Source organism: Helicoverpa armigera, chromosome 23 (assembly GCF_030705265.1).
Source record: "Helicoverpa armigera isolate CAAS_96S chromosome 23, ASM3070526v1, whole genome shotgun sequence".
Lineage (NCBI taxonomy): Eukaryota > Metazoa > Arthropoda > Insecta > Lepidoptera > Noctuidae > Helicoverpa > Helicoverpa armigera.
In genome coordinates, this window is record NC_087142.1 from 6,079,802 (window position 1) to 6,106,540 (window position 26,739).

Sequence of the window (26,739 nt, forward strand, 5' to 3'; positions counted from 1 at the left end):
TCTCATCATCAAAGCACAATCTACCTTTAACCCCTAAACACAATTCTTGGAAGGATTAGCCACCTATCTTTAGAAAAAAGAAACCTGAAAGGTGTTTATTCCACCTACCAACACCACGTCAATCAATATTCAAAGCTATGCTATGCTCCTCTGAGAATACGATCAATTAACTTGATTCGGATAAACTGAAGTTAAATCGTGGTTGACCGTTATCAGTAGTGACCTAAGAACATTGCCATACAATATGTAGAAGATTAACTTAACTACTTCATTTGTTTTGTAGATAATGGCAGATATTTTAACTTTGATGTTACAGGAAGTTAAGTATGGGTAATAAATGAGATAGACAATCTAAGTTCACATGTTAACACATGTGTGGTACATAGGTACCTCTTAAGATCGCAATCAGCTAGAATCCAATTGAGAACCTAGTTCCGAGAAAAGGATTAAGTATTTGCAATCACTAGAACGTGATCCTTGATGATTAGGTATATAGAAATCTGAATAGGTAGATTGATCTGCAGAACATCTGAAAAACTTGAGTAAGTTCTAGGAGGATCTAATCTTTCTTAATATTTTTAAAAAGCAAACATTTATTAAGTAAGGAACCATCTCTTTATACCTATACAAATAAAGATACGAATGATGGCACTACGGCATAATTGACAGAAGACCCACAAGGGTCGGGTAATTAAAGGCACTTAGATACCGTTGCTTGAGAGTTCATATCGGAAAACACCGTTGCAGAAAAAGCAAAATTTTAGTGCCTGTAGTCTTGTCATGCCTACAGGTAGGTAGGTATACATTTTCGAAAGGAGACCACCTACTCTTTCAACTGGTTTTTAAAATGATTTGCGAATAACTGTATCCTCGTACAGAAGTTTATAATCCTACACTGCAGATTTTGAAAATGTTTAATGATGACTCAATTTGGTTAACAGACCACTTATTGTCCAGATTTCTGATTCTAAAAGCTTCTTCTTTCTTCTTGAGCTCTTGAGCCGCGGAAGGCAAACCTGTAAGCGGATCGGAACGCAATTAAAAAGTGTCTAAACAGCCGAAGTTCACTATTAAACTAAACATAAGTTGTATTAAAACAACTGTTTACTTTTCACTTTCAATTTTTAAAGCAACCTATACATACCTACCTAGTTACTTTAAGAAAAACGTACGTACCTTTACATTGTCAGTGAACTTGGGCCTTAAGCTCTGCATTTTAAAATCTTGGATTAATCTTAACCGATTAACGGTCTTGCGGTAAACAAACCTAAATAAATTGTAATTACCTACACCGTGCGGTTTCGCAGGTCTTCTAAAAGTAAGTCTTCTAGGTAACTTTCATCGAAAATTTTCAAAATCCTTCTCAAACTGACTAATTTGAAGACGTTTAAAAATAAACTCGTAATCACAGATGATTGGAAAGTTTGTTTATGGCCCGATTCTTCTGTTTACGATTTTTTTAAACATAAAAAACATCGACCTTCTTTCCTAAAAATGGTAGGTATTCCTGCTATGCTGTTCCGCGAATCTATAAATATTCGCCAATAATAAAATTCCCGCGTACCTACCGATTATATACTACACAATACAGGGAAAATAAACAAGTTAAACTGTTCAAGACCAACGGAACAAATAATTTAATGATGTGCACGTTTTTATGACGAAAACACGAGACTCATCGGAAACACTCATAAAGCATCTTATCTTTAAGCAATCATATCCTATTTCCCTTGCAATTGAATCAGGCCCATGACACACTTACGATTCAACGGCAATTTCTTCAAAATTCAAGCTCCTAACTTACAGTCATTGGTTTTCCCCAGTTTTTCTAGTCATAAAAATAAAATAAATAAGTTCCTTATCAGGCGGCAACAAGGTTCGCGCCTATAATGGTTGGGTCATGCCAGTCCTGATGTACTCCTTCGGCATACTCAAATGGACTCAAACTGAATTGGATGCCTTGGATAGGAGAGTCCGCACACAGCTGACCGCAGAACGAATGCATCACCCACGATCGTCGGGTATGCATCGTGATATGGTAGCAGTGGACAAAGGACTCACCCCGCTATCGTTGGCAAATGAGAACTGGCGCAGACCTGTGGTACTAACTACCCATGATCGCAAGGAAGTATGGCAGAGCAAACAGCTACACGGACGCTTCTTCAGGGCTCTTCATGGCCCCGATGTAGACTTCAATGCGTCCGTATCTTGGCTACGCTTCGGTGACTTGTTTGGAGAAACCGAAGGGTTTGTATGTGCAATTATGGACGAAGTTATCCTTACGAATAACTACCGGAGATATATCGTGAAAGACGGGACGGTTGACATATGTCGGGCATGTCACCATCCGGGTGAGTCTATCAGACATATTATATCTGGTTGTTCTCGTTTGGCTAATGGTGAATATTTGCACAGACATAACCAAGTGGCCAAGATTATCCACCAGCAGCTTGCTCTGCAATACAACCTTGTAGACCTTGAGGTACCGTACTACAGGTATGCGCCCGACCCAGTTCTCGAAAAGGACCATATCACGTTGTACTGGGATCGATCTATCATTACTGACAGGACTATTGTAGCCAATAAGCCTGATATTGTGGTGATAGATCGATTAGCGCGCCGCGCGATGATAGTCGATGTCGCCGTTCCGCATGACGAGAACCTTGTGAAAGCTGAGAAAGAGAAACAAATAAAGTATCTCGACTTAGCGCACGAGGTTGTCGCCATGTGGAGTGTCGACACGGCTGTTGTTGTGCCGATTGTCGTTACGGCCAATGGTTTAATAGCCAAGAGCCTCGACGAACACCTCAGGAGGCTCTCGTTGGGCGGCTGGATCAAGGGACTGATTCAGAAGGCAGTACTCCTTGATACGGCACGTATTGTGAGGAGGTTTCTGTCTCTGGGACCCTAACCACCGGTACCTTGGACCCTGTGCCCGATATCGGTGGCAACCTATTTTTTATATTTTTAAATGTTTTTTATTTTTATATTTAATATTTAAAAATGTAAATCATATGTTAGAAAATAAATAAATGATAAGAAAATAAATAAACTAATCGTATGTGTTGCTCCACAGAATCCGTTAATGAGACAACGCTCTGAGACACTAATCAAGAAAACAGGAGTTTAATGAGACTGACCGAGTTCAATCAACGTGCTCGTTTGACCAACATTTTTTTAAGTCACCTAAAAATGAGGTTGACCAGTCAATCGATTCGGAATGGCGCATCTACCAATTCTGTAAGAGTTTGAAAATCCAAAATTCTAATGTAATTAAGTACCTACAGGATACACGGGCACAGTATAAACAAAACTAATTAAACCAAAGAAATACTTTTCCGCAACCAAAATTGTAAACAGGATGTGATAAGATTAACTGAATAAATAAAACGCATTATATTTCATAGAATAAACACTTTATTCGGCACAAATTCCCGCCGGCAAAATAAAACATTCACAAAATAAATTTGATAGCTACCAAAAAATAAGATAACAGTAGAAATTACAGAAAAACAACAGTAAAGGTACATTATTATGGCCAATTATATTATTTCATTATAGCACTGGCGAGATTCGATGTATTTACAATATAATACACAGTAATTTTACATGTTTTCACATTCACTTAGCACCACGAATCAAGATACTAATCATGAAAATAAATTAGACTAATACAATACTAATTACGATTTTTATGACTAAAATAATACATTTGGAACGTTACGACTGGCAATTACAAAAATACTCGTATTTTTACTTCATAAAAACTGTTTCCTTAGAGCCCTTTCGCACGGGCGTAATTTTCACGCACGTAAAAAATACGTTCAAATAGAACGAATATATTTAAAGAGGAAAGCGTTATGTCTGTTGGGTAAAAGTATAAAAGGAATTAATAGAACATACGAACCTTTTGCATACATGGACGTAAAAAACGCCTGTGCGAACGGGCTCCAAAACGCGTATTCTAGAACGAAATTCAAATTGTGAATAATTTTCAAACTGTCAATGTTTGAATATCATTCTAGAACACAAGCTTGTGAGGCAGACAATACATTATGTAGAATAAAAATATGTAGAAAAGATGTTGAAATAGGTTTTATATGAAAATAATACTGACTGAAAATTTGTGCAAGAAAGGAGTCTTTCTTTCAAAGAAAAGTTTGATATATCGGTATCTAGTCGCAGCGCACATCTTATGTTTATTTTATGTAATACATGTATTTTATGTAGTATGATAAGAAATCAATTACCTAATGTATTATCCGCCTTTGTCAACATATCATATTATCCATTAATTTTTAACACATTATCAATATTTGACTGCTGATCACCGTTCGTTTCAAAAACGTTTTCAAAAAACGTTAACCACTATTCATCCGCATAAATTAGTATACGCTGTTTCTTAAAGCTGTATCATTTATTGCTTCTCAAACTTTTCTACTGAAATGTATGTCGAATAACTTAACTAGTCTTTTTATTGGTATACATTCTAATGGAATATATTGTACAGATATAATTTGTGACCACTTTGAGGGCAAATTTTCAGGATTTGGATGGTGGGATGTAGTCTTCCGGCGTGCTTGTGAACAGAACAGTGAGGACCCACACGTGCAGAAAGATCTGTAAAGAAATTACAATTTATTATATTATATACAAACTATGTAAGTCCTAATTTGTTCTTAAGAATCCTATTTCTTTGATCTCAGTTAAGAATCTAATATTTATTTTCAGGAATTTTAAACTGTACTGTAATCAATTAGCTTTTGTATTAATATAATTCATTTTATGCTGTGATAGATAGCAAATGATATGACGCTCCCAACTTACATCAACACAGACTCGCTAACATATACTATGTTCCCTTGTGTATCAGAGAAAAATATATCGCATCATAATATTTAATGATAGCTTCTAGTATCCTATTAGGGTCTTATCTGATAGATAAACAAAAGTTTTGGATTCACTGGTCTCGGATAGCAATATCTGGTATAAATTGTAAGCAACCTTATCTGGTAGATAGCATAAACTATCGGAAAACTAACAGACACTATCGGTAACCAATGAAACCTAATTTAATTAAAAAAAACAAAGGTACGTACAACATAACAAATAACGAAGAGCCTGACGACAGGATATCGTTTGACCATGACGCCGAGCCTCAGTACCAGGGCAGACAGCGTATTGGCGGCGTGAGGCCGATTTCGGCGGGAATCGCCATCTTGTACGTGGACAACGCTGTGAGAGTTCGAGTTCGAATTGGAGCTCCGGTTCCCGCGGCTTGCATCGCTTTTCAATTTTGTCTGTGGAATGTTAAAATCATTATGCGGTTGTTTCTAATATTCTATCTATGTATATGTTGGTTTGCTTACAGATAGAAGAATATGGAAGAAGAAAACATGCTGCGCCGAATAAAAAATTGAAACTTTGTGATAGTGATATATAGCTGGTCCCTACATAAAAACAGATTAAGCTGTACAGAAGGTACTACACATTAGGTAGGTAGGTGCTTATACATAAGTAGGTATTTTCATATCCTTGCGTATGCTAGAAAGGTGCAGGGGCCACGTACAATCTTTGAAAAATGGTCGTGGGAATTTGCGGGTGTTCTTTTTTCAATTATTTGAATTAAAAAACAAAGCTACACTCACTTCTAATTTATCCAACTGTATTCTAAGCACATTATTTTCGGCCAGCAGGGTGTCGATCTTCGCTTGTCTCTGCACGAGTGTTTGGGTCAAATAGTTGACTTTCTCACTGTCTATGTTATCTTGCATGACGTCATAATCTGCGACGTTTAGCGCACTCGTGTCTGCGGTGCGGACTGTGGATGCCGTGTCACGTATATGGTTTAATTCATTTTCTTTGTCACGTAAGGCTGTGCGTAAACTGGCTATCGTTTGTCCCGTTTCCATTTGTAAGGTTTTCATTTCCTGTGAAAAAATATAATATTGGGGTATTAATTAAGTTCTTTAGTTCGATCACGAACGCCTCGTTACTGATAGTAACATATAATAGCTACATAGTTACTGATAGTTTTAATCAACCCTACGGCCTCCCCCACTTTAGGCGTTGGCGTTTACCGGATTTGACTGGCCGAAACAGTGGTGGTGGAAGCGGGCGGCGCTTTCCACTCGGCCACTGTTTAGAAGGGGTAAGAACTCTACTCGAGCGCAGCGCGCGCGGACAGTAAAACGGGACGCCCGCGCTACTCCCACGTCTAGGTTCGCGCGCGCCTAATGTGGGGTCAGCCTAACTCGCATTCCTTGACCTACAAGGAGCCGGATCTGACTGCCTTATGGCATCTTGGTTGATTAAAACTATATTTTCTTCCTCCGTGGTTATCGTATATCGGTATCATGGCAACAGAGCCACGCTCGGCGCGTTGTTCCGCGTCTCCACTTGCTGTAGGTACAGCTTCATGTGTCTGTGACGTCACACTGCACATGTGTCACTCACCTTGGCTACAGAGACGCACTGGCCCTCGGCTCTGTTCCTGGCGGCTCGCTCGTCTCTGAGCGCGTCACGTAGCGCGGTGACCACGCGCTCGGCCGCGTTGTTCCGCGTCTCCACTTGCTGTAGGTACAGCTTCATGTGTCTGTGACGTCACACTGCACATGTGTCACTCACCTTGGCTACAGAGACGCACTGGCCCTCGGCTCTGTTCCTGGCGGCTCGCTCGTCTCTGAGCGCGTCACGTAGCGCGGTGACCACGCGCTCGGCCGCGTTGTTCCGCGTCTCCACTTGCTGTAGGTACAGCTTCATGTCCGCACACTCTGATCTAACATGTGCAACCGCGTCTTGTAACTCGTCGCGTTCCTCTCTGACGACAAACAGTACAGTTTGAAAAAATAGGTACAATATTTTTGTGAGAAGGCCAAAAAATACTCATATTAGCAAAAAATAAACAGTGGTAGAAAATCTTGTCGTTACTTCACAAGACAGAAAAACAAATTGAAAAAAAATACAAAAAAAAAACTAACTTCAAATGAGTCATCTGCTCCATCAGCACTTTAGTATCGTCATTAACATTCAAGCCCTCTTGCAATTTCTTAATTTCCTTGTCTTTAGCCTGTAACATATTCTTGACTCTTAATTTATACGCCTCCCAGTCCTTCTCTAACCTCCGGCACTCCTCGCTGGTTTTCTGCAAGCTCTCCTGTAGTTCAGTGATAGTGGATTGTGCGTGTCTGTAGTCATTTTCTAATTTAGTCTGCAGAGCATCTCGTTCTTTTGTGGCATCTTGTAAAGCTTTAAACCTGAAAACATTTTATGTTCATCATGTTATGTTCAATACACGAATGTTTGTATGATGTATTATCCATCATATAATTATTTATCCATCTGCGTTAAAAAGTTCCCTCGGGGCACGTTTTATTACAAAAATCCTCAAAATCATAATAAAACTTACTTGTCTTCCAACTCAGCATTTTTGGTTTTCAAAACTGTGTTCTCTGATTCCAATCTCTGATTGTAGTCTTTAAACTTGGACACTTCAGCATTCGTGTGTTCTTGTATCTTAACTGACAGGAGTTCCACTTGAGATGAAAGGGATTGCTTCTCCAAGTTTAGTCGGTGGTTCAAAACCTCTGTTGTTTCCTGTTTGATTCGGCTTTTTGTTACTTCTGCAAAAAAAGGATTTATTTAATTTTTATATAATTTAAGAGGATTTATATAATTTTGTATGTTGTATTTAGCTAATTCACTCAACTTGGAAAAGCATACTAAAACTTTCAAAAGTTACCAAAGTACAATAATCATCAACATTACTTTTTTTACTCACAAACAATACCGCATGCAAAATACCGTTTAAAAATAAATAACTACCTGAGCTATCTACATCATTACCATCCTCCGTCTTGCGTAACCTATCCAGTAGTTCGGCTACTTCACGGTTCATTACGTTCAGCTCGTTCTTCAGCATCGCATTCTCCACTTCCATGTTCTGCATCTTGTATGTCCATTCTTCCCCGTTCAGTATTTCCAAGTCTGCTGGTAAACTGAAGCCTATGAATACAGTTGGGATATACCTCACATACCTACATGTGTAATGTTATATTCCTTCACCCAGTTCAGTCTTCAAATAGCCTTATAGTAAATGCCCACTACAGCTGAAGTGCCTATAACCCATGACTTTAAAAATAACTACTTGTTTCACCTGTGTCCCACAGATACCTTGTCCCATACCCAGATAAAATACTTATAGCCTACTAGCTTTTGCCCGCGGCTTCGCTCCCGTCAACTGACTTCTCTACTTTACCCTATTTTTTTTTTCATAAGAACCTTCTCCTGACAATAAAAAAAACAACAAAAAAAGAATTAGCCAAATCGGTCCAGGCGTTGTTGAGTTATGCGCTTACCAACACATTTTGCGATTCATTTTTATATTATAGATGGTCAAAGAATTATTCAAATTGTCCAGAAGTTTCGGATCCCTTTATAAGCAAACCAAAACCAATACAGTTTTCTCTTCACAATATTAATACAGATAGTATAAAAAAGAACTGCAAAACTAGTAAATATGTATAATGTATAAAATAGTTTATGTTTCCTTAAGACATGTGTTTTTGAAAATACTCAAAACATAATTATGATATTAATCTTATTCAGTAATAAACCTTACCTATTAGAACCATGTTGTAACTAATATGCATGCAACAAAATAATGAATTTAAAATATAATAAAAAATAAGAACTAAGAATTTGTTATGTTATGAGAATAATGGAAAATTATGTATGAATGGGTTATAGATAGAAAATCATTCAACTGGAATGAATTAATTATACAGTATCAGAACAAAAGCAGAAAGTAATTAATATTCATGTTAAAAGAATAGACTTCGTAACAAATTAAAAAGTATTAAGTTTTCTGAAAATAATAAATAAATACAACATGGAAGAAAACTTATTTGCCTTAGATGAAATACTTACTACGTTGTTTCAAACCAAAGTGATCAAATATTTCATTATCCTTGACATCGCCAACTAATGTCTTGGGACAATGATCCAGATTATATTGTTTATGTGGACTGGCCTTCCTCGATGGAGACTTTTTAGACTTTACGGAACCATTTCGTGAGGAGTCCTGATATTCCTTCGCTGGCGCGCGGGACTGGTGGTGGTGGTGGGAAGTAGGTGAAGATTTCCGACTAGGAGAGTAGACAGACTTAGCAGTATCAGGGATTGGCGCAGCTTTTTTTAATGTACGTGACACAGGCCTCTTCCTTGGCGTCCAAATAGTCTCGGTTGCATGTGAGACACCAAATTCTGTTCCACTACCGTCAAATCTTTTCTTAGTAACGTTATGATTACGCAAAGCCGCGCCAGTCTGTTCATCCAGGTTATTAAGGAGGCTCTCCGCCTTCCCGGCGAGGTCCGCGAACCATGCCATTTATGATTATGATGGTATGCCTGAAAACAATAGCCTCTTAGGTCATGAATCCTGTAATCGTGTAAAACCACTCTTAACTAACTATTATTGTTCTAGATTGATGGACTCTAAAGACACAAACGTACCGGGCATTAGGAAAATCAGAGGCCGAGGGAGATGTTGTTTCTCCGATGTATTTTTTGTGTATATCAAAACATCTTCGTGACAGTAGACACGTAAACATCCATCACTCAGAAATTGAACGATGTTTTGACTTTTGTTTTCTTCCATTTTGTTAATGTCATCTATGGTGACTGTCAGACCCCATGCATGGATCTACAAGGAAGTTTTATATCTTAATGAAAATGTTACGGTTTTAAACCTACTTTTCTATAAGATTTCACAATCAACGCCTGAAAACTCTTAAAACAATAAGTTATGTGATTCGTGGAGTAATTTGAGTTATTTTCATAATTATATAATTCAGACTGGTGGTACACAGATTATTTATATTTTATGATACAGACGTTGACATATGACTTATGTGACAACATTGACGGAAGAACAGGGAAATGTGTCAAAAAAACAGAATTTCAATAATGGTTTCTTGTTTTGCCGAAAGGAATTAAATGAACTTTCCTAAAAATAGGTAACGAATAAAGAATCCTCTCCTAATAAAATCATGGATTTTGAAAGCCCCGATGTTGAAAAGGACTTTCCTGGCCTGTACGCATCGGAGAGTGGGAGAAAAAGTAATGAAAGTGACTGTAAGTACGCATTCCAATTAAGTGTACAATCTTGTATATTTTACTTGATTACTCTTATTTTTTACCATACATATCTGAGAAATAATTACGATACACAGGCAGAAGTTAAAATCAATCTAAAAGAATGCTTTCTATGAAAGAATTTTCCTCATAACTCCACCCTTTGTGAAAAAGAATCTCCAAACTGTTTGCAATTTTGCAGATAAGTAATATTTCTTTCAAAAATTATTAGTTTGACAAAGATTTAATGTTTTTTTGCTCATCCAGTTAGTGATGGAGCCGATCATGAGAAACCTAGCAAGAAAGACCTATTAGGAAGGCGCAAAGAAAAGAAAGAGAAGAAAGACAGAGGCTATGCTGCTTTAGAAGGAGAAAGTTCACCTGAAGAGGATACTGATACCAAGTCAGTTTTTAATTTATTAATAACTTGCTAAAACTTTCACTCGCAAAAATATAACATTTATTACATTCATAAATGTACATTTACTTTCCTCTATCAATTTTAAATGAAGTAATAGTAGTGATGACTGGATATAAACTCCTTAGAATTATCTTCCCTAACCTTTTTGAGAAACAGCTAGCGCTAACTACACTTCTTCATTTTAGCTATCACAAAATTACAGACAAAGCTGCCCATGCATAAATTTATATTAATGCACCACTGAAAGTACGGTACACTGTACATCAGTGGTAACTATCATGTACCTAAACTCAATAGTAATAAGTATGATTTTCCAATAAAACTGTTACCACTGACCTGAAGTTGACTGTACGCTTTATTATTTCAACTATAATTTATTTTAAAATGTGCACCATTTAATAAGCCAATTTTCGCCAGAAGTCCCTCAAAATCGAAGAAAACAAAATCGTTCAAGTTCCCCACTAAAAGTAAGGAGAAGCGTGAGAAATCCCGTGACAAAGAAAAAGTACTAGAAGATGCAGCAAAGCAAAGGGAGCGTGAAGAAAAGGAAAAGAAAAAAGAAAAGGAACGAGAGAAGGAGAGGGAGAGAGAGAAGAAGGAGAAAGAAAAGAGGGATAAACTGAGAGAGAAAGACAAGGTTAGTAATCTAGACTAATATTACAAAGCTGAATAGGGGGTCTGCTTCTTTGGAAAAGCCTGGTGAGATTAGACAATGTATCTGTGTTTGAATATCAAACTTTTACTAAGGAAGACTATAGGTAACCTTATTTTTTATAGTAAAGTATTTATTGACACATTTAATTCAACTCCTTCAGAGAGAATTTTCATTAAATCCTACAAAATACATAAAATCTTTCTCTGTAAGTTCTGTCTGTTTAATGAACGTTTTAAGTAACTAGTTGTACCTCGCATCTAGAAGAAACTACTTCCTGCTCCTGGATAAAAGGAAGCCTATTCTAGCCCGTTCTCAGAATAGACCATTTGTGTACCAAATTTTATTTAAATTGGTTTGTTCATTGGTTCATACAGAGTTATTATCAAGTTCATATTATTTGCAATTATTTATTGTTCATCTGATTATGATTACATGATTACTCTGCAATCTGCATGATATCAGCCCAACACATTATATTCTGTACCTACCAGAGCTGAATCCATGGCTCATTTACTTGCATAGTGTCACACATTCCAGCTACCTAGTACCTAGTAAATATTTATCACATGAAGGTTCTCATGAATATCCATGAGAATCATAACATAACCACATTATTGTTTATATTGATAAGTAGTTAGTAGTTTTTGTCTATAATAGGTATGTACCTACTTCATGTTACAAGACTAGCTCTCGCCAGCGGTTTCACCCACTTTCCATGGGTACTTCTCTCCGAACCTGAATTAAAAGTAGTCCATGTATTTTGATAATGTATAAGCTTTATTATTGCCAAGTTTCATCAAAACCCACTCAGTAATTTTTTCGTGAAGAGGAACAAATATTCGTCCAAATGCATATGTAAATTTTTACGTTTTTAATAACTTAGCATGGATCATCACGAGTCGCACGATCAGATGGTCGGTAGGTTCCATTCACCATATCAGCGTGTTCTGTCCACGACATAAAAAAATAAAACAATAAGAGAGTTCGCACGATAGAGACGACTTCTGCAACCATAGCCCGTTTGCTTTCATCAAATACTCGACAGGTTGCGGAATCGACATAACAAAGCCCGATCTATTTCGAGATAATTCCCTAAAAGTTTTCGACAGGCCGCGCAATTGAGATGTCTCACTGACCGTCTATCTCATAAATGTTGCTTAAATGACGTAAGCTCGCACTATTAAGAGATTTTTGGAACTTGAGATGAAAAGGAATCCGCTGATTTAAACATTAACCCAGCATATGAAACCAAAGAAAAAAAATTATACTTAGGTGACAATATTAGAAATTAATACAGGACTTTAAAAATGTACCTGGTATTGAATTTCAACTAAAAAGCAACTTTAAGCTAAACTCAAAATTGCCAACACAAACATTAAGACATTGCATGACCTTGCAGTTCAGTTTAGATCACAGCAAAAATAGTTCTTATGACTTGTACATAAGGATCAAAATGTATTGAGAAAGGGTATGTCACATCTATTGTCACAGTAGCCTTGCAATCGTCGTCATTTATTTATTAGATCCTTTGTTTAATCCGAAGTAACTCTAGCGCGCATAAATACAAAAAGATAACACTTTATCTGTATTGTTTTGAAGTGTGTTTATCAAATGTTAGATTTCCATGTCAAGTTGAATTTTCGCGGTTCAGCAGTTGATAAGTTTTGCATAATTTCACTGTTCAGTAGGTGTAGCTCCGACCTTGGATAAACGGCGGCAGTACGGTCATGGTTTGCTCAGTTGGGTCTTGAATGCGCGTCATGCATCACCTACGCAATGTTTTCTCAAAGGTGCTCGATATTTTCGTGTTATTTGTTTATATTACTTTATGTTATCAGTGAGTTTTCTAATCAATTGTGTTGAGGCCATAGTGATTTGTAATCAATGGATAGCCAATTTTTAGGTGCTTGGCTCGTGAAAAATCGGTCACGATCATTATTGAAAGTTGATGTATGTAAAGTGGGTAGTGCAAGAGTTATTAATTGAATATTGGTGATTACTGTGTTTACAGGTTTACGATATTTCAGTGTTATTTTTAGTTTTACGAGCCTAATGAAACACAACTTTCTTATATTACAACGTGTATTTTACGACACATGTTAAATATTTATGTCCATTGCTTTATAGTTTGTTGTTTCATAAACAGGAAAAGGAAGAGAAAGCGAAATTCAAACTAGAGTCTAAGGAAAAACTTAAAGATGAGAAGAAGGATAAGACAAAGGACAAAGACAAGGAAAAAGTTAAAGAGAAAGAAAAGGAAAAGGTGAAAGAGAAGGATAAAGATAAGAAAGACAAGAAGTTGACGAAAGTTCCCTCGACGTTCACGTGTGGGATACCTTTTGAAGAGATATTTACTTTGGGAGGTAAGCAAAGTTCCTATATTGTTTATACTCACTTTTGGGGTCTTGTACATAAAGTAAACACATCTCTAAACCGCAACCCTCGGTACCTAGACATAACTACTGTAGAAGCCACCCGACCGCACATGTTTTGTATGGCTGTGTACCGCCAATCACGATATTACAGACTGGGCCACTGATGACTAAGATTCGTCGTAACGTAGTATTCTTTGGATAAACAAGCAACATCGTATTTACAAACAGATCTTACAAATATTTGTTTGTTTGTCTGTCTGTAAGGTGGTTATCACGCGAGATTAAGGACTGGTTAAGACTAGTAGTTTTTACTATCCACTTATAAAAAAAAGAATTATCCTCGAATGCAATAAGTATAGAAGTTTAAAATTTGCTGATCGGAAGTCACGTATACAAAAAACAAGTATAAAATCGACATTTAAATACTCGTAACGTTAGTCATTAGATAAGGTGTTAAATTCATCTGTTGTTTGATGAAATGCATTTTAATGAAGGTCAATATTAATATCAGCAGATGCTCGGCTTCATTATGCATGCATTGTGCTGCATACTAATGGATGGCGTAGAATAGTGATTGAGTGACCTGCTGTCGAAAAGATTTATCTTATAGAGGCAACATTAATATGAGACGACAAGCTGTTTTCAGTGGTTTCAAGACCCAGAGGAATTTCTGCCCATACCCGTATAAAATATAGCCCATGTTACATCGGGATAATGTAGCTTTCTAACAATGAAAATAAATTAAATCGATTCCATAGTTTCGGAGCCTTTAGGGTACAAAAAAATTGTTTCCTCTTCATCATATTAGTAGGTATAGCATGATGAAATACGACCTTCGAAACTTTAAGGGAAAACGCAGGTACTTGCACCTTTTCAATGCTGGCAATTGCTACTCCCTTGGCATTGGCCATGAGCGACAATAATCGCTTGTCATCAGGCGATCCGTTCTCTCATTTACCCCCTAACATATAAAGAAAATATATTATTCCCTCTGCCTTATTGATTGGTCTAGTTACATAGGTACATTAGGTAAGCATTTTGTTTCTCCGATTCTGCATGCTATGCTAATTAATCCAACTGTTTTATTGATAAAGGGACTCCATTGTTTTTATCATCATAAAAGCCTATTAGGTTATTAGAGAGAGGCATGTCTTATCACGTAATCTACATCAATTTAGCTGACGGTGTAAATGTTGGAAGTATTTTGTTTTCTCTCCCCATGGGCTTTTTGTACTATCCAAGTTTATACATATTGTTTTCGTTAAAACCATGTATGTACGCCAACATTGATTTTCGCACCTTCATTATCGTAAAATCCATAATCGGCGGAGAATTATCTGCAATGCCTAAATGGAGCATTCTTTTCAAGGTAAATGATAACACGGTGTGTAAACATGAATTCTTTGGATCTATTGTCGCACTTTGTCTGTTGTTAGTTGCGATCTCACGAATCTGCGATCAGCCCGTGCTCTTTGTGATTCTTCTTAATTATGAACCCCTTTATTCACGGGTTTTCTATTGGTGGTAAGTGGTTTTTCGTTTGTTAGTTATTAAGTGGAACGTTTGTGTAACTCGGTTTTTGTTATTGTTCTCGTAATGTAAACAGTTTTGGCGCATTACTTAAATATCATTTTAGTTGGTATTTTTAGTCTTCGCATTTACAATATAATTGTAATGATGGAAGAAGATATTTGTTCATTTCAGTGTTTATCCGTTACGGCATCCTAAAATTCATGTAATCTTAGAACATATCCCTTTACAGAACAGATCATTCGAATTTTCGAAAAGGAACTTTTCAGAGATAAATTCCTTTTTGTTCCATGATCACCCAATTCTTGGCAGAATTCTGCCAAAAACTTCATCAGTGTCTCATTTTCCACGTAGGTACGCTCATGAATAAACTTGAAGACTAGACACCAAAAAATACTCTAAAGACGATGGGGAAGAAAAACCACATTACTCTTATACAATCATAGACACGTTTTGATTGATATGTGCCATGGCGGGTTCCGCTTGGTACTTTTAATTTGTTTTATAACTTCTCAACGTGACTGTACCTACATGTGATTCACGGTGTTATCATTTGTTCTATTATGTATATACGTGGTTATTGTACATAAAAATGCATTTTAAAATGCTTTGTTCGTCATGTGAAGTTAGTACATAAAAATAATAATCTACCTTGTAAAATAATACCGAGTACTTAATGTGTGACCATACCAACCAAGTGTTAGACCATAGTTTTGTTTATACGTTATTTTTTACATGTTCAAAATAAGAAATCAGAAGTTTGATAATCAGTCACATCGAAATATGTACGAAATTTGATACCTGTTTTTACCTACTGATTGTAGATTCTAGTAGATATAGTTAGTGAGATTTACAAAAAAAATATCAAATTTCGATTAATCAGCATAATCAGCGTTATCGGAGATCATCCCTTAACCATCTTGATGTTCCTGATTTTTCCTCTTTCAGTGGCGTTACCGATATTCGGAGTACCCTTAGCGCAATCTGTGGAGAGATCGCGATGTCACGACGACACTGGACTGCCTCTCGTTGTGAGAGACAGTATCGATTACTTGCAGGTACGATTTTACTTTTATATTTGAAAATAAGAAGAATATACAATAGATAAATAAAGTAGTAAAATTATGCTTCTGATGTGTGAATGTGAGATGGGAATGCCTCTGGGTAAAACCATGTGTATTTCGTAATTACTGTAATGTTCGATTTAATAATTTTATGTATATTTACTGTAAGCTGGTACTATGTGGTGTAAGCTGTAAAGTTTCCTCTCATAAAATAAATACACACTGCTGTAATTTGACTATGTTTACAAATAAAACATTCCGATTCTGTGACTACCACTATCATACTTACATCACCCTTTATTTGCATTCGAGTGAAAAATAAATAACTTGACGTTTCTGAAACATCAAAAAGTATGCCTTAACTTCTCCAGGTGTTTTCATTTTAATATTTCAATTTAATTCAATGTATTTATTTGTAAGCATAGATATACAGAAAGGTCTTAGAATTAAACATATCAGAGCTCTATGTTCTACCAAATGGAATTGGTGTACAAATAATTTTAAACCTATTGAGTTTATGCACTATAAATAAAAAGTTATTTATTTATGTAGGTATATCTCTGCTCATAATTTCATGATAAAAGTAAGCGTGATGTTACAATAATTTATGCATTTTTAATGCATCAGACTTCCCCCTATTGTGTTCAATGATATTGTGTAAGGCCGACAAGCATAGCATTCAGTGGCTACGAAGGATGTATGGTTCGCGGGTTCATTAAATTACCTAATGCTTTGTTGAATACTGTACGGGATTTTATCTGGGTATCAGGCTAATTATTTTGGTAATCTTTTATTTATTGGTATGACCGTGTTGATTCCACAAAAGAAACATAAGCGCAGGCGCCTTCTATGTCAAATACGGACGGCGGGCTAGAGCAAAACGATCCATTACGAGTGAAATAACGCGGCGTTCATGTTTGACACATCTGTCGAAGACTTTTGGTTTAACAAAAAATGGTTTCATAGAATACATATAGGTGTAGTCAGTAACGTTCTTCCTCCCCCGAACACCCGCTTTTTGGAGACGCTCATTTCCTAGGAGATTTTGCGATACGATATCTCCGCACGTCATCCAAATCGTATCCAATGTTACTAAAATAAACGATGATGGCCATTTTGACAATAAGAAAACAATGGCAAAACTAATTTGAAGTAAATATGTCTTAATATCACCGGCACTAACTGTTTCGAAACCTTTGCCCTTTATCCTGCATACTCACTAGAATAGGCCGTTAATTAACCCACATAAGTGAACAAGGCACAAGGCTTACTTATTAATACGGGTCTAAGATTAGTAGGCGTTAGGGTTAGACTTACCAAACAATAACGATTAAAAATTTAAAACTAAAGACATTCTACAGATTACTTCCATAATAAAAACATTCTACATTATTGCCTAAAAGTATGAAAAAGACATTATCTATCTTCAATTAGCTTTTGTTGATGTTAGTCGAATATTTAAATGTGACAATGCTGTCCTATATTGACGGAAAAAATCAGGAAGCCATTCATGGGGGTTTTTGTTTAAATGCGTTAATGAATGTGATCTTTGACATCCGACTTTGGTTAACATGCCTTGACCTAATATATGCATGCATAACATGCATACTGACCTAATACGCCATGTCGTCACGTTCTTTCCCCTAAAAATAAGGGAAAAGTTTTGAAATCCCGGGTTTGTAGGGGTGTGAGGTTCATAGATGTTCAGACGATAGCACATAAGTTTTTCAACGTTATATTGGAAGGTTAACGTTCGATTGGTTAAATTTTACAGATTCGTAGACCTGCTAGCGTCTGTACTTCTGGCAGATCTGAGAATCGATTTAAAGACCATAGACGATCAATATAAATTATCTAATGGAGGGTTTTGCATGCAAAAGATTCAATCTCCTCCTTATTTTTGGGAAGGTGGTTAAAAGAAGTTTCAATCCTTATCGATTTTAATTTCTCTTGTCGAATGTTTCAGGCGCACGGTTTGAAATCGACTCAGATTTACCGCACGGAACCTGACAAGATAAAACTGCAGCAGCTGAAGAAACTGTTCACGGATCGAGGACCCACATTCCCTTACCACTGGGATGTGCCCGTGGCTTGTGCTATGCTGAAGTGCTTTATTAGGTAAGAAAGTCATTATTACACTCTGAAAGGTTTAAGTGTCTTCTAAGTTTGTTTTGACAGCGAAAGACCTGTCGTTCAGTGGCATACATTCTAATACTTGAATTTGGTAGCGTGTTTTGTAGTGTGAGCAGATCAAAGTCGCTTTATACAATTAATCACAATAGGTAAAATGACAATTGTTAATACCAACAGTTTTGTATACTCACATAATAAAGAGGCAACATTTTCTTGACAATCTACTGAATCGATTCGAAAAATTATTTCACTGTTGGCATGCTGGACTATCCCCGAGTAAGAAAGGCCGTGTTGTCCGGGTATGAAAAGTTTTCCCGAGACACGAGTGAAGCTGTGTAAACAACTTGTCCAATAAAAAAATTATGTGGCATGTTTTTCAACTGTGCCGTGATATTGTTAATATTGTGTCTTTCCAGCGAACTCCCGGACTCTATTCTAACCCAAGAGCTCCACGGTCAGTTCGAGCAGGCCACAGCCATCGCCGAGCCACAGCGCGAGGCCAGCATGCTGTCGCTCATTGCCAAGCTGCCGCCGCACAACTACAGCCTGCTGGCCTGGCTCATGCGCCACTTTGACGCCGTGCTGGCTAACGAACAGGTCAGTCAAATATATATTGTTGTTTTAGCTAAGACGTCCACAGCTGGCCAAAAGGATAACAAAAGATTCGCCACTTTACTCCATCTTCAACGACCAGCATCCACTCCTTCCCGGAGACCTTGACCAGATCGTCCGTCAAAACTCAATGGCGGATTGCAATTAACTCTGTAAACGTATGCACACGTGGTTACCTACACCTAAAATTGGTTTCTACAGCGACCCGTGCAATGTTCCGTGACAAATAAAAGTTGTAGCGCTTTACTTACACTTGAGCCACTTGAACAATTGGCGGAGGTAACACCTATCGATTCGTATTCCCTTGCCTTGGCTATGCGCATGATTACTTCAGCATTATTTTATAAATCTTCCTCGTTCTCAAACCTTTTTTACGTAAGCTTTCGTGCGAATGTGTAGCGGCTACCTATTCCGTTCCTTTGTAGAGTGCTTATATACCTCATTTGCCACATTTATCACACCAGAGCTAATTTGCTCCAAAAATACCTTCAAGAATGAACCTGAAATACAGAAAAGTCAGATTTAATCCTAAATTGATATTTTTTGCTTGCAGACGAATCACGCGAACATACAAACGATAGCGACGGCGATGGGTCCCGCGCTCAACATGTCGCTCAATCTGCTCACTTACCTCATCACTAAGGCTGACAAACTCTTCCCTGATGTTCAGCTTACTAAGTAAGTGCAGTATACAAGTTATAATAGTCTGTTTCAAAATATCATGCAATTAAAAGCATTATTAGCCATCTTATTACTAGTAGACTAGCTTAAAATACTACTCTGTTTAAAGAACAGAGAGATGTATAAGCAATTTTTAACAGACATTTATAAATGTTTAAAATTTTAAAAAAAATGACAGTTATAAATAAGCAGAAATTTTATATAAACTAATGTTATAAAGCTGCAGATTCGTTTATTTGCTTGCATAAATGCTTTAGTTTTTTTGTCTATTTACTACATACATATATAAATATTTGTCTATTTATTACATAGGCTGTAAACGACTTTTTTATCCGGAGTCTCATGCGAGTGAAAGCGATTGTGGAAGCTAGTTTATCTATAAAAGCATTACACATTATTACAACATCCTTTAAACCAATTCCAGATACGTACCTCCCCTAGCCTCAATTCCCCCGGACTTCCCAGAAACGGCTCCGGAAATAAGCCTGGAGCTCCGCAAGCAAGAGTCTCTGCTGAACCAGATACACGCGGAGATGCACGCCGGCTTCATCACGCCAGCCAGGGACCAGCAACTGTGGGAGGCGCAGAGAATTGTTACTCAGTTGAAGGTGAGATTAGCTATGTGATATTTATTTTTTGAGTTCTGTAAATAAAAGGGTAAAATTGGACTAAGAAGAATTGTTACTAACGGCCAGTTTCTTCATCAAACATAAAAGTCAAAGTAATATCTAAAGTAAAAGTAACGGACAAATTAGTTTTTTCAAGGCTACAGTGACAGCAAAACTAATAGAAAAAGCAAATTTGACCGTTACTTTTACTTTAGACATTACTTTGATTTTTACTTTGGATTTTACTTTTGATGAAAAAATTAGCTGTAAGAGTTCTTCTGTCCGTCTGTCACTGCCGTATCCTAGGGTGCGTATACACGGTGCATGTAGCTGGAGCAAGTTAACATGCGCAAGCGACACGTGACAAGAGCACGCGGATGGGTATTTTGCTTTGGCCACTGGACCCGCACGATTTTAAAATGCATGTTACCCACGCATGTGCCTCAACAAGTGCAAGCAAATTGCACCGTGTAGACACACACTTATGTTACAGTTACAGCCCTTTTATCGACCCACTGCTGGGCTGCGGCCTCCTCTCACACGGAGAAGGATTGAGCGTTAATCACCACGCTTGCTCAATGCGGGTTGGTGATTTCAGACTATATAGTCCAGGTTTCCTCAAGATGTTTTCCTTCACCTTTTTATCAGCCATTGGTGTCTAAGATATACTTAGAAAGTACATACAAACTTAGAAAAGTTGCATTGGTACTTGCCTGACCTGGATTCGAACCCGCGTCCTCATACTCGAGAGGTTGGTTCTTTGCCCACTAGGCCACCACGACTTACACACTTATGAACCGTTAGTTAAAACTGACAAAGAAACATGCCACTGGGTGACCAAGCTGATGCCATCCGACTTTTGGTGTTTGCTTACGGGCTTAGTAAGGGCGTACTTAGGTTCACCTCTTCGTATATTAAACGCCTACTGAGTGAATAAAAGCAATAGAGGCGTAAAGCAGTGCTGGTATTCAAATCATCAAGGAGCTTTTTGAACGTAGGTAGGATTTTTTGTACTTATTCGGTATCCAGTCATATCATAGAGTTATAGTTCAAAGATAGTCTCTACAATCAAGAACATTCATGCGTAAATCTTATCATATTGAATTTTTGAATACGAACTAACGCAGCTGATAAATACATACCAGAAACATTAAGTTTAGGTACCAAACATAGCTTTATTAAAAGCGCAATGTTCCACATACAAACCAAATTATTTTTGGTAGTTTTCCTCGTTATTATTTAAACGAGGAAAACCATATTGTTATTTACTAGTATAGTATAATCTCCTTGTATTATTATGTTTGCTTTGTAACACCCTTATTTATGATTCCCTTTTCTGACTTTAACATTCTCAATGGGTCGTAGTCATATTACAAGGTGGATGCTAAACATAGTCGAATAGAGACATTTTTTTTTTCTTGTTTAAATAAATACAGTTCGGCCACCTTATTAAAAGCGAAAGGTGTATTTTTACATATACCGCACGGAATATAAATATTAATGGGTTTCGGATTTTTTTATAGAAATTATGAAAACTGATCTAATGAAAAAATAAAAGATTCCAATGGATTTTATGGATTGGGAACTTCCTCCTTTTTGGAAGTCGTTTAAAAATAGATATGTAAAGAATGTCTTTATTTCTTTCCTTCGGTTATAGCGTTAAACTCCTGAATATAATTTTACATAGCCAAAGCAATAAAATACAACGTAAACCACAACCGGTTATGTGAACGTTTTGACCCCAAGACGTAACTATCAAACAGCTACCTGGAATATTTTACTAAAATATTCTAACAAATTGAGAAAATAATTAATGATAGTGACGTTATGAATTCCTAATTGACTTGCGTAACGAAAAACCAGACAAACTTGTTTCCAATCGAAAGTAACTTCAACATTAGCGTTGAGAATTAATTAGAGACGCTTGGCTGATGACTCTGCTAGACAATCGTTTAATGTTTTTGTTACTAGACTTTTCTTGGATTTTTACCCACCATTTGCCGGTTTTTGACTGTATTAGTAAACTTATGATCACAGATTTTTAAGTGTCTCTGTAGAATCAAAAGGGTACTAGAAATAAATTATGTACTTAAACAACCCTTCTTTTACAGAGAAAACTTCGCTCCGTACAAAAATCGGTAGAGCCGACGAACTCTCTACAGCCACAACACGCCTCCTTGGACGAGAAACAAGAAAAACCAGAAGAAGAGCCAGCTAGACGGAACTCACAGCCTTCTCAACCATCACAATTATCTGAACTACCCACACCACAGGACACAGAAGTTAAAACTCCCAATGAGCCATTTACAGACCCTAAAGAGTCACCAAGCACTGAACCAATCTTCGAAGCGGAATTCGAAGACAATTTCGAATTCAAACCAGAAACAAATGTACCAATAAAAGAAACTCCCGAACATGAGATACCCCCAGCGGAGCCAGTAAAAGAGAAACCAAAACTGACGGAAAAAGAACTCAAAGTATTACGACTAGAACTCGAAAATGCTGAGTACTTGCAACTAAAGTCTCTTCTCCAAGCGAAAATCAACTCTGAACAGTTTGAAATAGTTAAACTTAGGAGTCATGTTGCTTTGAAAAACAAGCAAGCGGAAGGCGCTCAGAGTGCCAAAGATAGTAAAGAAAATAATACACCGGAAGAACAAGAATTAAGGCAAAGACTGATCAAGGAAAACGCCATGTTAGAACAAAAGAGAGTTAACCTTATCAATCAAATTTTCCAAGAAAGGGTCGCTTGTATACAATTGAAGATAGAACTAGCTATGAAGGAAATATTATCGAAGTCGTAAAGCGATGATAATTTATGAGATAAGGATAAAAGCTTGGCATATGATATTACCAACGATTGTAATCATTTTGCAAAAGGAACTGAGTGGCTGTTAAATGAGAATAATAAGCAGTTGGATTATGATCAGGATAGCATTAAGATAATCAATATTCTATTAATCGTGGAAATATTCATTCCTATAATAGAGTAGATCCTGACTAAAATACGAGACGAAATTATGCTAGACGTAATAAATGTAGTGTGAATCTCTTCCGAAATAATTTCTAGCAAAAAAAAAAAATACGATTGGTGACTATGTACGTTATGATAGGTTATTTCTGGAAACGAAGCGAAATATAATGAGTGTTAGTCTCAAAACTAGAATAAGTATAAGTATTTATTTATTAATATATTCTTGTTGCATGTTGTACATGGAAAATGACATTATATAACAACAAAATAAAATAACATATGAATTATTCATGACATTGCCGCATTTCGAAATGGCTATCTTATCTTTCTAAGACTGCAGTAATATTTATATACTACTTACATAAATAGATATAGTAATATATTAAAACGTGAATGTGCATTACATGATGAATTTTTTGTCATAACTGAGTACAGCTAATTCACATGTAGAATTTGACATTGTAAATGCCAAAATATAATAATCGTGATAGTGTAATACATCAAGGAACTTCCGTATTGATTAACCAAGTATTTGATCAAATAAACACTATTGTACATAAAACTTTTTTTTATTTTCTCCTATGCCTCATCATCATTTCAACTGAATCAAATAATTCACACAGCTTGCCTTAATTTTTGACACTTTTTAGATAGCAATATCTGTGTTAGATATAGGTGAATACCCCGGACCTCTTGACTCTTCACGACTTATCAAAAACGTGTCATCCTTTAAATAAACTGTATTATCCGCAGATAATAAATGACGCATATTATTACCTCATTAAACAAAACTTCATCATCATCTCAGCTATAGGACGTCCACTGCTGAACATAGGCCTCCCCCTTAGATCTCCACAGATACCTGTTGGAGGCGTCCTGCATACAGCGTCTTCCGGCGACCTTTATAACAAAACTTACAATATTAGAAATTATTGGCGTGACGTGGACAGTTTATTCTAGAAATTATTGTTTCTATACAGCAATTATTTATCAATGTCAGGATTGCATAACCATGATATAGGTCTTATCAATTTGTTTATCAAAACACTATTGCGATAAAAACGTATCTAATTACTTATAGATTTCTTGTGAAGTGATAGGTGCAGTGTATATTATATGTTCTGTAAATGGACAGTCATATGACTTCTGTTTTATATATATTTATCCTCTTTCCTATATGTTTCTGTCCTTATGTAGTGGATTGTTAGCTGTATGTCGCATTATAAACAGGTCAAAATGTATATGTTGCAATTTAAATGTTAACAACTTTTAATCTTTGCCCAGCCTTGAAAAACGAAAAAATAAATATGATAAAAATATACAAAGATAAAGTTAAAGTCTGTTTTGGAGACATTCATGAAAAATTGATAACTGTACTTTTATATGAAATTTTTACATTGATGACTTGGTAGCGGGGCACAAACCTAGTCCAAAAAAGTAATCATACTAAACTAATAGGTACTAAGCATCTCATGAAAAGGACAGACACAGAGGGCAAATTAGAATTACTTCATTAGGTACATAATGAATAGATATTAATAGAGTTCCTTCCTTGTTAATCAATTGTTGGTACATCCGGGGAAGTACAACTGTAACTGTATGCCTACTATATTATCCGCAAAACTAGTTGCTATTTGAAGGACACATTGATATGTATGGCTGTTATGGCTTATAACTTGGGACAGCTGAAATTAATTGTCTGCCGAGCCCTTTCTGTGCTATGTTAGGGTCGGCATCCAGATATAGCTAACTACCAGTTCTTTATATGGTTCGACTGCTTTATGCTTATCCGACCCGCCTGCGTCATTCACCTGGTCAAGACAAAACCCCTAGTAAGGCTGGTTTTTTCAAACTTTCTGGCTTCTGACTAACCCAGCGCAGTTTAAAGAACATATTACCGCAGCTTGCACAATGCCACTAAGGACCATGAATAAGTTACACAAACAGGTAAAACGAGTTGATAATTTTCCACCTAATTATGAGCATCAAATGCCGTAGAGCCTTGACGGATGCCCACGCAGTTCCCCTACGTTCTCCAATGCCTTACACCCAAAATGACACAGGAGAGGTCCTACCTACATTCGATGAGGGACTCATTGCAGATATATAAATTGGCAAGAGGTACAGAAACCAACATATTCCTCTAAAAAAAAAACATGTAAAATATTTTTAAATGTTCCACTTTTTATGAAATAACTGGCTTTATTAACAGTCACGCGATGCTTGCGAGCATAAAGGAAATAATCCATCGATAGTCATCGAGCGCAATCGTTTGCGCTCCAGGGGTCGTAACTCTGTGTTGAATCATTGCTAATTGCACAACAGCTTAATCTTGAAGCTGCAATAAAATTGTGGTAATTAGAGATGAAGCAAGGCATTTTATTGCGGATAGTAGGTAATAAAGATGAAGGAAGCTCTAGATCTGCCAATGCAGTTATTTATGCAGGATCTAATCGACCCTTTGAGCGTTTTTTTTTTTAAGAATAGGAGCCCGTAGATATAGCAGGAATACCATTTGGACTTTCATTCCATCAGTCTCCACTGCAGACATGACAATAACTCCTGATTTTTTGTGTTCCCAGCGTCTCTACAAAATTTAAAACCTTTCGCGTGAACTTGAGCTTACTTAACCATAAATATTGCAAGGTCTGAATCAGTCCTGACAGGATACCAAATTAAAAAATCAATAGGGATCATTGACACGGTTTCTTCCGGCTTCAAGAGACAAATTTTATTAATTCTAAGCATGACTGCTATGTGTATTAGTCATTCGGCATCGAAAACGGTGAATCCAATCGCCACTGTTTATACCTACTGTGTATACCGAACAAACCTGTCTGGACAAACAATTTGAAAGCTTATGCATGGACCTTTAAAAAACGGAATGTGTGGGTATATCTGCTGCCTAAAAAGCTTACCAAATGTATTGCAGAGTTTCTGGACGTAGGCGTCATCGGCCAGCCACGGTCACAAGAGCTGAGGCCAAACCCCAAATCTGTATGCAAATTAAACACGAATGAGATCACCACATTGTGAGGATTTTGACCTTCGCATTTTCGTACATAATGTAGGTAATCGACAACGGTAGCTCACAACAAATAATCACTACACTACAAGGTTGGGTTCAACGATTCTGTTTCACTCAATAACTACTGCATAATCGTTTTGCCCTACACAGCTACAGATACTTAACATACATCTACGTTTTTACGAGCATTGCATGCATACAGAGAAACTCATAATGGCATGAAAGAAATACCTACCTAATATACGCTGACATACTTCGTCTTTGGGAACTAGCACGGTAAGCTTGTCTAGAAAGTATTCAATTATAAAAATATTCGCGGTCTTTTTAAATTGATAAATGTATTTGATTTCCCGATTAGCATGTATTAGAGATTAGATAAATTGGTTACATTGTGCTGTCATTCATCATTTGCTACAATGCTTGGCACGCCAATCTAACAATGAGCGCTGAATCTTTTAGCTAATTTGGCGCCTACTCGGTTCTAATCTCGTTCAGGGCTTCATTAGCATAAGTGTTTAATACCA

General features: G+C 36.8%; 2 protein-coding genes across 4 annotated transcripts; one reads left to right on the plus strand and one right to left on the minus strand.

The window, feature by feature from the left end:
- Window positions 1-3,394: 3,394 nt before the first annotated feature.
- Window positions 3,395-9,762, minus strand: LOC110382603 (golgin subfamily A member 5). Its single transcript, XM_049837819.2, has 9 exons — window positions 9,514-9,762; window positions 8,929-9,408; window positions 7,825-8,004; window positions 7,409-7,622; window positions 6,981-7,256; window positions 6,628-6,820; window positions 5,649-5,930; window positions 5,100-5,300; window positions 3,395-4,620 (listed from the first exon to the last, which is right to left on the minus strand). Exons 2-9 carry the CDS (start codon window positions 9,386-9,388, stop codon window positions 4,543-4,545), a joined length of 1,884 nt encoding a protein of 627 aa, XP_049693776.1. The 5' UTR covers window positions 9,389-9,408; window positions 9,514-9,762; the 3' UTR covers window positions 3,395-4,542.
- Window positions 9,763-9,909: 147 nt separating this feature from the next.
- Window positions 9,910-23,750, plus strand: LOC110382601 (ralA-binding protein 1). 3 transcript variants are annotated; one of them, XM_049837816.2, is made up of 10 exons: window positions 9,910-10,134; window positions 10,402-10,537; window positions 10,973-11,192; window positions 13,357-13,573; window positions 16,064-16,173; window positions 18,146-18,297; window positions 18,729-18,909; window positions 19,478-19,602; window positions 20,030-20,213; window positions 22,325-23,750. In XM_049837816.2, the coding sequence occupies exons 1-10, from the start codon at window positions 10,050-10,052 to the stop codon at window positions 23,015-23,017; spliced, it is 2,103 nt and encodes a 700-aa protein (XP_049693773.2). In that variant the 5' UTR covers window positions 9,910-10,049; the 3' UTR covers window positions 23,018-23,750. The 3 variants fall into 3 exon arrangements, with proteins under 3 accessions (XP_049693773.2, XP_049693774.2, XP_049693775.2); XM_049837817.2 differs by having other exon boundaries at window positions 9,931-10,134; window positions 10,976-11,192; XM_049837818.2 differs by lacking the exons at window positions 9,910-10,134; window positions 10,402-10,537; window positions 10,973-11,192 and adding an exon at window positions 12,770-13,000.
- Window positions 23,751-26,739: the final 2,989 nt, after the last annotated feature.